We start from the raw sequence: 12,541 nt of genomic DNA on the forward strand, positions 1-12,541 counted from the left end.
AGATGGTTCTTTCACCAAGAGAGACCATAAGCTGATCCACAAAACAGATGTTAATAAATTTATGATTAAAATCATAAAGAATACATTCTCTGACCAAAATGGAATCAACAATAAGGTATCCAGAAAAAAAGTTTTGGAAATTAAATAACATTTTCTAAATACATGGGCCTGGGGTGCCTGGGTGGCTCAGTCAGTTAAGCCTCTGCTTTTAGCTCAGGTCATGATCTCACATTTGTGAGTTCAAGCCCCACACCGGGCTCTCTGCTGTCAACACAGAGCCTGCTTCAGATCCTCTGTCTCCCTCTGCCCTTCCCGTGCTCACTCATTCTCTCTCTCTCTCTCAAAATAAATAAACATTTTAACATAATTAAATACATGGGCCAAAGAAGAAATCAAAAGGGCAATTAGACTGAATATCAATGAAAATACAACATATCAAAATTTATGGGATGCAGCTATATGAATGCTTAAAGGAAAGCTTATAGTTTGAAATACTTACATTAATAAGAAGAAAGGTCTAAGATAAATGGCTTACAGTTTTATCTTAAGAAGCTATGAAAAAAAGACCAAGAGTGAGTTAAATCAAAAGTAAACAAAAAGGAAATAACAAAAGAAAAGAGCCGAAATCAATAAACAGAAAATAAAGGAAATAGACAAAGACAAAAGTTGGTTCTTTGAAATGATCAACAAAATTAATAAGCCCCTAGGTACACTGATCAAGAAAGAGAAAACACAAAATACTAACATCAGAAATGAAAGAAGGGACATCACTACAGATCCTAAAGAAATTAAAGAGAGTATTACCAGTAACCTTATGCCAACAAATTCAACAACTTTGATAAAATGGACAAATTGTTTGAAAAATACAATTTACCAAAACTGACATAAAATGAAACAAAAAATCTGAATAGTTCTATCTATTAATAAGATTGAATTTGTCACCAAACACTTTTCCATAACATATACACACAAAAATCCTCCAGGCTCAGATGGTTTCATTGGTGAATTTTGTCAAATGCTTAAACACACACACACACACACACACACACACACACACACACACACACACAATCTTATATAAACTCACAAATTATTTCAAAAAACAGAAGATATGAAAATACTTCCCAATTTGTTTTATGAGGTCAGAATAATCCTAAAAATAAAACCTAACCAAGAAATTGCAAAAAAGAAAAATCTGCACACCAATATTCCTCATGAACACAGACACCAAAATCCTTAATTGAATGATGACTCTTCTGCTTTCTTTAAGTGTGTTTATTCATAATAGTGGCAAAAAATAGCATCCATATTCCCTTGCATTTTTCCATTTTTTTAGGTATTTCTCATTATTGGAAGAAGTTGCTCTTACTAGAGTTCCATGTTTAGAAATACATAGGTTAGGGGGTGCCTGGGTGGCTCAGTCAGTTAAGCATCTGACTCTTGATTTCGGCTCAGGTCATGATTTCATGGTTTGTGGGTTCGAGCCCTGCATCAGGCTCTGCGCTGACAGCATGGAGCCTGCTTGTGATTCTCTCTATCCCTCTCTCTCTGCCCCTCCCCTTCTCTCTCTCTCTCTCAAAAGATAAACTAAAAATAAAATTAAAATAAAAAAAAGAAATACATAGGTTAGGAAAATTATCTGCAAGCATTTATGAGGTAATATTTATATATAGGATTTTTTTCCTTTGGATGGTGCATTTAAAAGTCTGCCTGAGGAAGGGTAAATAAGAAAAGACAGTTGTTGCAGACAGCTAGTTTTTACTGTATCAAATCAAATGAAAATTATTTGAAATGGAACTCTCTCTTCCTCCAACATGTCCTTGAGAATTTAAATATATTAAAGTATTATAAAACATAGACAAATCTTTCCCTAATATAAAAATATCTGAGATACTAATTACAAATCTTGAGAATATAAGAAAAACACTTGGTATGTTTAAATATAGGATTTTTTTTAACACTTTCAACATTTTGTTTTGCTTCAGCAACCCAGCAAGACTAGAGAAAATGATTTAAAATGTAAAGCAATTTTACTTTTTTTCTAAATGCAATGAAACTCTAACTTTTTAGATTGTATAAAGCATGAGGTATTCAGTTAGTTTTCTAATTAACTGAAGCAACCAGAGACCTGTCGTAGCTTATAAAAATGCCATATTGCCTGTGTAATATTAACATTTTTTAAAAAGGAATTATTTCTTTGATGTATTAGAATACTATAGTGCATCACAATCATTTTAATGCTCAATTAATAGCTCTTGGGGCGCCTGGGTGGCTTGGTCGGTTAAGCGTCCGACTTCGGCTCAGGTCATGATCTCACGGTCCGTGAGTTCGAGCCCCGCGTCGGGCTCTGTGCTGACAGCTCAGAGCCTGGAGCCTGCTTCCGATTCTGTGTCTCCCTCTCTCTCTGCCCCTCCCCTGTTCATGCTCTGTCTCTCTCTGTCTCAAAAATAAATAAATGTTAAAAAAAAAAAAAAAAAATTTAAAAAAAATTAATAGCTCTTTAGGAAGTATAAAAGTGAGGGCACTATCATATAAAAAAGAAATGAGAAGAGAGTCAAAAGAAAACACAAATTAAGAATTTTTTTCTCCTATTTCAGGAATAATAATGTATTTAATCCAGCTGTTTTATATTTTCCTACATAAATATAAGTATAAATAAGTTTGGTACTGTATTTACTTAAAGAAAGAGGAATGTTAGATTAGGAAGAGAGCAGCAGAGGGAGGAATGAGAAACAGAACATGGTAAGAAAAACAGATGAGCAACAAATGCAGAGATTTTTTTTTTTTAAACGGAGAGGGAGGGAGGGAGAGAGATTATTTTAAAGGGAGCCTCAGAAAAGGCGACACAAGAAAGAGACTCCCTAGATCTGGGCAAATGAATTGCTGGAACATGGATTTTTTTCAGTCTCTCTACTGTGATGCTTTGTTGATCAGTCATCCAGCCGTCTAAACTTGGTATCTTTGGATCAGACTCCATTGTGCACACAGAGAACTAATACACAGCACAATGCTGAGCACTATGGGAAAAACAGATGAATAAAAAGCATCTCAACTGTGCCAGAGGTTCTCAGGTTTTGCTGTAGGACGCCCATCTAAATGTTTCCGTATCCTAGGTCACATTCTAAAAGCTTATTTTATTTTTTAAAGTGTATTTATTTATTTTGAGAGAGAAAGAGTGCACAGGAGGGGCAGAGAGAAAGAGAATCCCAAGCAGGCTCTGCACTGTTAGCACAGAGCCCGACGCAGGTCTTGAATTCACGAACCCTGAGATCATGACCTGAGCCGACATCAGAGACTTAACTGACTGAGCCACCACGTGCCCCTAAAAGTTTATTTTAAAATAAATTCCTGAGTGGGGCACCTGGGTGGTTCAGTCAGTTGAATGTCCCACTCTTGACTTCAGCTCAAGTCATGATCTCATGGCTTGTGGGATCGAGCCCCATGGCCGAGCTCTGTGCTTATAGCACAGAGCCTGCTTGGGACTCTCTTCCTCGCTCTCTGCCTCTACCCTGCTCATGTGTGCACATGTGTGTGCACATGCACTCTCTCTTTCAAAATAAACATAAAAAATAAAATAAAATAAATTTTAAAGTAAATTCCTGACCAATTGTTTACCATTACCCTTTTTTAAAACCTTAAAATGGCATTTAGTAGGAGATAAGTTGGCTAATTGTAGGTTCTAATAAATTAATTTCCAGTTAATCTTTTTTTTTTCTTTTTCCTGTACTGGAAGGTAACCAATAATAGTTTATTAGTAAGCATCAGGAGAAGCTTTTCCTAGGACATGTATTTGGGACAGTAATCCTACAACCAAACCTATATTATTGCAATAACAGGACCTCTAACCATAGAAGAACAACTATTACCACTTTAAAGCTCATATTTCCTTTAATCCTAGAAAATTCCTAGTAGGTTTTACTAAAATATTTTATACTACTTCATAACTAAAATGTAACTTTTGTATTCAAATATTTTTGTCAGTGTTATAAGTATACTAAAATTTACTCTTTATATTAGTGCTTCGAATAAAGTAGAAAATTTGTTTAAATTACACTTTTCAGGAACATACAACATGCGAGTTAAAAACAAATTTTTTTAATGTTTTAATTTTGAGAGTGCACAAGCAGGGGAGGGGCAGAGAGAAGGGGACAGAGGGTCTGAAGTGGGCTGTGCACCAATAGCAGCAAGCCGGACGTGGGGCTTGAACTCATAAACCTTGAGATCATGACTTGAGCTGAAGTCAGACGCCCAACCGACTAAGCCACGCAGGTGCCCCTATATGCAAGTTTTAAACAGAGCCTTGGAAACAGAACAACTGTCTGCAGCCTGGCCATACAATGCCTTGTGCCTCTGATTGTGCTTTTCAAGCAAAATATATTGCTTAAATAGGAATTTACTGTAAACATCTTACATTTAACAAGCCATATTTATATACACACATGCATGCATTATGTATATGTATACATAACTTACACAAATATTTATTTATTTGTATTTACATATATTAAAGAGATGTGGATATTGAGTTTGTTTTTTTTTTTTTACTTAGGAATTTTTTAGCAAAATTAGAAAATAACATTTAAAATACTAATATCCTTTGCCTTGTCCAAAGGAAAAAGTTACACTTTTCAAGTATGAAGATCATACATGTTTACTGCAGGAAGTTAATTGGATTCAGAAAAAAAAATTAAGTACATATAACTTCTCAGAAATGAACATTTTGATGTATTACCCTCTGATCTTTTTTCTATAGAGATGTATACATAAAACATATTCTGCCATTTTTACAAAGCATTATATGGTGAATATTTTCCCTTATCTTCAATTTTTTTAAGGTAATGATTTGATTGGTGGCATTTTCTTTTTCTATTTGGCCATGATTTCTATTTATTTTATTTTATTTTAATTTTTTCTTCCAAGTTTTTATTTAAATTCAAGTTAGTTAACATTTAGTGTAGTATTGGTTTCAGGAGTAGAATTTAGTGATTCATCACTTACATACAACACCAAGTGCTCTCCTTAATGTCCATCACCCATTTAGCTCATCTCCCCACCCGACTTGCCAACAGCAACCCTCAGTTTGTCCTGTGTAGTTAAGAGTCTCTTATGGTTTGTCTCCCTCTCTGTTTTTATCTTATTTTATTTTGCCTTCCCTTCCCCTGTGTTCATCTGTTTTGTTTCTTAAATTCCACATATGAGTGAAATCATATGGTGTTTGTCTTTCTCTGACTGACTTATTTCACTTAGCATAATACACCCTAGTTTCATTCACCTCGTTGCAAATGGCAAGATTTCATTCTTTTTGATGGCTGAGTAATATTCCATTGTGGTGTGTTTATACACATGTGTGTGCGTGTGTGTGTGTATTTCTTTATCTATTCATCAGTTGATGGGCATTTGGGCTCTTTCTATATTTTGGCTACTGTTTGACAGTGCTGCTATAAACATTGGGGTGCATGTGCCCCTTTGATAAGTTATTTTTGCATCCTTGGGATAAATACTTAGTAGCACAACTGCTGGGTCCTAGGGTAGTTCTATTTTTAATTTTTTGAGGAACCTCCATACTATATTCCAGAGTGGCTGCACCAGTTCAGATTACCACCAAGAGTGTAAGAGGGTTTCCGTTTCTCCACATGCTCACCAACATGTTGTTTCCTGAGTTGTTAATTTTAAGCCATTCTCACAGGTGTGAGGCAGTATCTCATTATAGTTTTGATTTGTGTTTCTCTGATGATAAGTAATATTGAGCATCTTTTCATGTGTCTGTTAGCCACCTAGACATCTTCTTTGGCAAAGTGTCTATTCATGCCTTCTGCCCATTTCTTCACTGGATTGTTTTTTGGGTGTTGAGTTTGATAAGTTCTTTATAGATTTTGGATACTAGCCCTTTATCAGGTATGTCATTTGCAAATATCTTCTACCATTCCAATAGCTGCCTTTTAGTTTTGTTGATTGTTTCCTTTGCTGTGCAGAAGTTTTTTATCTTGATGAGGTCCCAATAGTTTATTTTTGTCTTGTTTCCCTTGCCTCCAGAAATGTGTCTAGTAAGAAACTGCTATAGCTAAGGTCAAAGAGGTTGCTGCCTGTGTTCTCCTCCAGGATTTTGATGGTTTCCTGTCTCACAGTTAGGTCTTTCAGCCATTTTGAATTTATTTTTGTGTCTGGTGTAAGAAAGCCGTCCGGTTTCATACTTCTGCATGTCACTGTCCAGTTTTCCCAACACCATCTGTTGAAGAGACTGTCTTTTTTAATTGGATATTCTTTCCTGTTTTGTGGTAGATTAGTTGACTGTATAGTTGTGAGTCCATTTCTGGGTTTTTCTATTCTGTTCTACTGATCTATGTGTCTGTTTTTGTGCCACTACCATACTGTCTTGATGATCACAGCTTTATAATGCAGCTTGAAGTCCGGAATTGTGATGCCCCCTGCTGCGCTTTTCTTTTTCAACATTACTTTGGCGATTCAGGGTCTTTTCTGGTACCATACAAATTTTAGAATTGTTTGTTTTAGCTCTGTGAAAAATGCTGGTGTTATTTCGATAAGGATCGCACTGAGTGTGTAGATTGCTTTGGGCAATATAGACATTTTAATAATATTTGCTCTTCTAATCCATGAGCATGGAATGTTTTTCCATTTCTTTGGGTCTTCTTCACAATTTCTTCCTCAACAATTTCTTTCCGAAGTGTTCTATAGTTTTCAGTTACACATCTTCTACCTCATTGGTTAGGTTTATTCAGAGGTATCTTATGGATTTTGGTGTAATTGTAAATAAGGTTGATTCCTTGAATTCTCTTTCTGCTGCTTCATTATTGCTATCTAGAAATATCGGTGGCATTTTTTCATCATATGATGTATAACAGTTTAATCCCCTATCACTAGATATTTATTCTTTGTTTTTTTTTCCACATTTACAAATAATATTAATATAAACTTGTATCTAAATCTTTTTATGTTCCTCTGAAAGTTCCTTAGGGTAGATTCCTAAATGGTAATACTGAGTCGGAAGGAAGGAAGGAAGTTAAGGATTCTTAAAATTTTGCAAAATTTCTCTCAGAAAGAGTATGTCAAATTATGCCCATCTTGCTTCATGATTTTTCCAATATAACACTCCATTAAAAATATTTTCATGTTTTCAGAATGTAGACACGTTTAATGTTGTCATTAAAGCAAATATTTGAAAGAAATTTCTAAGCCCTAATCAATTATCAATTATTTTAATTGGTATTTTAATTGGTAAAATATTGTAATAAAACAATCAGGTAGAGTGAGTCTGAGATATCTCCCTTTAACTATATTTTCCTTTGAAAATAATTCTTTTATAAAAAACCTTCAGTCTAATATTAATAAGTATTTATAAAATACTTTTTAGGATAAGGTATGCCTTGTTTCTTTTTTAAACAAGTTACTCTACTTAGAGGTATATCTTAAATTGAAAATCAAAATGCTTTGGTAGAACTGTAAGTAGAATATTACTGTTTCTATGTTTTAGCCTCTATTATAAAACACATTTATAATGGTGATACTGGAAAACAAAACTAGACCCCTTGGCGTACAAAATGAGTTTTATTACATTATTCAGTAGAAACCATAATTTGTCATTTTCATAGTTAAACATTCCATTCATTAAATTTAACCATATTTTACAAAGTATAAATCCAAACTTAAAAAAAAAATCTGAAAAACAAAAAAAGCGTCTTGTTTTCTATTATGATTTCAAGGCAATGATAATTCTAAATGTGGTAACTTATTTTAGTCTGCTACTATGGACATAATCATCAATATAAGATCACAAATCAAAGGAATAATTTAAAATCATTTATAATGTACTTAATGAGAAAAATACTAAAGCAACTACACTCTGAGATAGTTTAATGCACACGTTATTCCTTCAATTACAAATAACTCAATAGTCTAAATGTCCAATTAGCTAGTTTTGATCTTTTGAGCACCTACTACTTGTTCCAGGCCCCACCGCAGCATCTTCCCCAAGGAAGTACAGGAAGTAGAGTTGGCAACACAAATCACACTTTGGTCTAATAAAAGATTTATGAAAAGAACAGGGATGAAACTACTGTGTTCAAGCAACAATTTAGAGCCTGCAAGTCTCAGTTACTCTATTTATGAACATTATGAATAATGGTTTAGACTTTTAACAAAATCAAAAGTTCTAAAGGGTAAGGTGAAATTTGCAATAAATATAGAACACATTAAAGAATTTAAAGATTTAAAATGCAAACCATGCCATATACAAAATAATTTAAACAAATTGTATAAAATGATCAAACATGCACCAAACAGGAAAAAGCTTTAAAAAAAGGTTTATTTTCAAAAGCTACAAAGCAGTATTTTCAAAAGAAACGCAATCATATGGCTAAGTAATACACTTATAAAAACTGACACTCAAAACTGAAAAATGGAAACATTCTTTAGAAGTAGCAAGGAACTAAACTTTTTAACTTAGTAAATTTAAATTATCAAGTCTTTTATAATAAAAGCTATAATTGTAAAAGTACTTTTTAATAATTTTTTTAAGTGCATGCTTTAAAAAAAATGCATGCCTTAGCTAAGACCAAAGACAAAAAGCATTTGAGTGTGATTTTGTCATTTTATTTAGCATTTAAAAGTTTATTGCAACATGCACATTATGTAGAAAAGAAACTTCTACCTGGATGGCATAATAATACTATTACCTCATTAACTTCTGGGGAACATAACATGGGACCTGGGGTTTCATTGTAACCTACACTGGTATCTAATTCACTTCACTGCAATTAACCCATTCCTGGGTTGAGGCAGGCCAGTCATGTAACAGCTGAGGGCAGGAGTTGGCCAGCAGTAATGATGAAGAAGACAGTGCCCAATTAATTATCACTTTTATTAACATAATTAGTGTATTAGTTTGTTAACTGCTTAACTCTGGCTTAAAAAAGAGTAAATACTAGAAGTACAATAATTTATTTCTCTCTTATCTGTCATTTCCTAGGATTTTTTTTAGGATAATCAAACATTGATTTGTTGTTGCTTTTACATGTCTAACTTGTATATATTATATATACATATATATATGAATATATGTATACATACACTTATATATACTACTTAACACAGAGATTACGTTCCTTCCTTTCCTTCATGCCAAAGGAAGACAGAAAAAGGAAATAATTATTACTATATATAAGGATATTCCTTTTTTAAAAAAGGCTAAGATAAAAACAACAGTACAACTCATAAAATAATCAGATCTTCTTACTTTTACTTATTACATACAGACGATAGTATGTAACTTTAAGAAACTTTAGAAAATCATACGGCTAGGTATATTATACATAGATACATTGTATTATAGATGGAAAGCTTAAAGTGAGCTAGAAAAACATAATATTTCATCTTGGAACAGGATAAGTAATAGAGATATCTGTGGGTATAGTTACCTAGATTCCCCAGAAGACATTCATTTTAAAACAAAATTACTTAGGGGTGCCTGGGTGGCTCAGTCGGCTAAGCGAAGCATCCAACTTCGGCTCAGGTCACGATCTCAACAGCCATGAGTTCGAGCCCCACGTCAGGCTCTGTGCTGACAGTCCAGAAGAGCCTGGAGCCTGCTTTGGATTCTGTGTCTCCCTCTCTCTCTGCCCCTCCCCCACTTGCACTCTGTGTCTCTGCCTCTCAAAAATAAATAAACATTAAAAAATTTTTTAAATAAAATTGCTTAATACTAGAAAGGAGCTGAGATTTTTCATCAATGAATTACCTTTTTCCTTTTCAATCATTCTTCAAAGAATTATTTCACAGAATGTTAAAGCTGAAAGGATCCTTAGAAACCATCGGCCAGTAATTCTCAACATGGAGTATACACCTCAACCCTTGTTCACAAATAACAGGATTGCTTTTGGATGTGACAGTGACTGGGAAATGCTACTGGTATTAGAGATTCTAAACACCCTGCAATGCACAAGAGAGTCCTTCATAATGAAGATTTATCCAGCTCAAATGCCAGTAGTATACCCACTAAGAAATACTGAGTTAATTCTCCACTTTGAAGATGGGGCCATTTAGGCCCAGAGATGTTAAGTGACTTATTTGAGGCTACACAGCTGGATCTAGAATCCAGATTAACATTCTCTTGTTCTACTTCTCTTTCAATGAATAAAATCTCAATAGAAAAACATAGAAAACCAAGAATCACTTGTATGTTAATACATACATTGATCATATATTAATATTTGAAATTGAAGTAAAATTACAATTAACTAAAATATTAGTATCCCTTTCAAATTGCTATTTTCTGGTCCTAAGAAGTAATTTCCTTTCAGATAAATCATATTTCAAAAATCAATCACAGTTAAAAGAAAGAGGAGACAATGAACTGACATATTATGGTTACCAAAGAACATTTTTTGAATGGAAAATTACATGGTTTCTGCTGGTTTCAGAACAATTCAATACCCTATAGTCTAGCACTAATCTTCCCTTCTAATCCTGAAGAAATTTATCATAGCAAAATGAACACTGACTTAAAAATCCAAAGGACTTGACGCTAATCTCTTTGTGATGTATATGTAACTAGTTGCCAAATCTTGAACATGTTGTAAACCCTCTAGATCTATTTCATGTTACAAAAAATGAGTTTAGGTCTTGTGATCCTTGCCAGCTCTAAGATTCTCATTCCATATTTCTTCTTTATTGCATAATTAGTGGGATAAAAAAATAGAGGGTTTGAAAAACATATTCACGAAGAAGCATCCTACAGTGAGCAGAGATACAATTAAAGACCAAGTCTCAAAAGGTAACCATGGACAGGTCAAGTTCAAGTATTAAGTACTTATTGTTCAGCAGCATCTTACTTCCTACTGATATCTGCCATCATCTACAGAATCACTATTATTCCTTTTTCCCTACCTTGTCCTAAAAAATGAAGGCTAAGTAAACAATCTTTAGAATAATTCAAAATTAAAACTTTATTCTTAAAAAGACATTTCCATTAAACAGTTAACTTCTACATATAAACAGAGATAAAAACTTTTTAATTTTAAAGTGACGTTAGAAATGGCCAAGAAGAATATACTGGGGTCTTTTTGCAGGAAATATTAGTGTGTGTGTGTGTGTGTGTGTGTGTGTGTGTGTGTGTACACTACGCTTCTACATATCTCTTAAGCTCTTACAGTTTGGTTTTTGCTCTTGACAGTATATATACAGCCTAAGAAAACTAAGTTGCATTTAACCTTTATTCTTATAAAATTTCAATCATTCCATAAGATATTTTTTATTCCTTTTCATACATGTGTTATGCTTCTTAGGCAATATATTAAATAGTAATCAAAAATAAATAAAATAGGGACAGAGAGACAGTTATTTTTATTTCTCCCTCCCTCCATCTCTCTCTCACATACATACACATACACATGCACACACACACACAACATAATTCCTCCAACTAGCACATGCAACATAAGTTAGCTACCAAGCTGTATGGAAACTGAATCTGAAAAAAATTTTTTGTGTCTTGTTAAGGTCATAAATTTAATCCCTCAGTTAATTAAACATGCAATTATTATTCCATCATATCCACAAAGTCTAGGATTAGATAATAAAAATAAATACCCTGTAGACAGTCTAAAACACTGGTGCAAAGAAAAAAGGGGGTTATCATTATAACCAAAACATTCTATTTCAAACAAGCGAGAAGTTCTGTCAAATAGATGCTTTGCTATTTGCAGCAACAGCTGACAAACATTCAATACTGTTAAGATTGTACTATACCAAAACTATCAGGGGTCTCTGCTGATGATACCTTCTTCGCTCGCTTCACAATGGCAATCTCAGGTTTGGGATATCTGCATGCTAGAAATATTGTAAAATCAAAGTGTATTCAAGTGATAAAGTAAAATATGTACTAATAAAAAATTATGAAATTTTGAAGTGAAACATGTTAGAATAAAGGCAGTCCTTGCTTTTTGCACAATAGCGTGGTTAACACGACCAAGGACAAATTAAAATCATGGGCAAATGACACGATGAAAAAGAACATAACACCACTTCTATATTATTCCTGTCAAAGATGCATAACTGGAATCTATTCATGAAGAAAGAGACAAAATCAAATTGAAGTACATGCTACAAAATAACTGGTCTATAAACCTCAAAAGTGCCAAGGTCATCAAGGCCAAGCTAAAGACTGATGGACTGTTTCAGGTGGAAGGAAATTAAAGATATTTAATAACTAAATGCAACATGTGACTTTGGACTGGATCTTTTTGTTGTAAAGGCACGTTGTTGGGACAACTGGTGAAAGTGAGCTTCCTGGGAGTACTTAGATGGCAGTGTATGTTACATTGTGGCTATATAAAGCAATGTTCTTGTTTGTGAGAAATATACACCAAAGTATTCCAGTTGTGGCCATTGCAATGCAGTCAGTCCTTAACGGCTGGAAGTTCTGCCAAGAGACAGCTCGTAGTGGCCAGTCACCGTGGGAGACAGCCTCAGCCAAAGAATGCTGCCTCACCCAAGGTTCTGTACCCTGCCCAAGGCAGTCCACATCCAA

The 12,541-nt window shown here is 34.0% G+C and overlaps 1 protein-coding gene across 5 annotated transcripts in view; it reads right to left on the bottom strand.

Moving 5' to 3' along the window:
- Positions 1-12,541, bottom strand: part of TMEM65 (transmembrane protein 65) — a 53,370-nt gene that overhangs the window by 23,123 nt on the left and 17,706 nt on the right. For 3 of the 5 annotated variants that reach the window (XM_053896483.1, XM_053896482.1, XM_019459901.2), the window contains exon 2: positions 11,761-11,841. The exons of the other annotated variants lie outside the window; for them this stretch is intronic. In XM_053896483.1, coding sequence (XP_053752458.1) covers positions 11,761-11,841 — 81 coding nt within the window. The remainder of the gene's footprint in view (positions 1-11,760; positions 11,842-12,541) is intronic. 5 annotated transcript variants of the gene reach the window in all.

The sequence above is a fragment of the Panthera pardus genome, unplaced genomic scaffold (assembly GCF_024362965.1).
Source record: "Panthera pardus isolate Hobbes unplaced genomic scaffold, ASM2436296v1 HiC_scaffold_7, whole genome shotgun sequence".
Taxonomy (NCBI): Eukaryota; Metazoa; Chordata; class Mammalia; order Carnivora; family Felidae; genus Panthera; species Panthera pardus.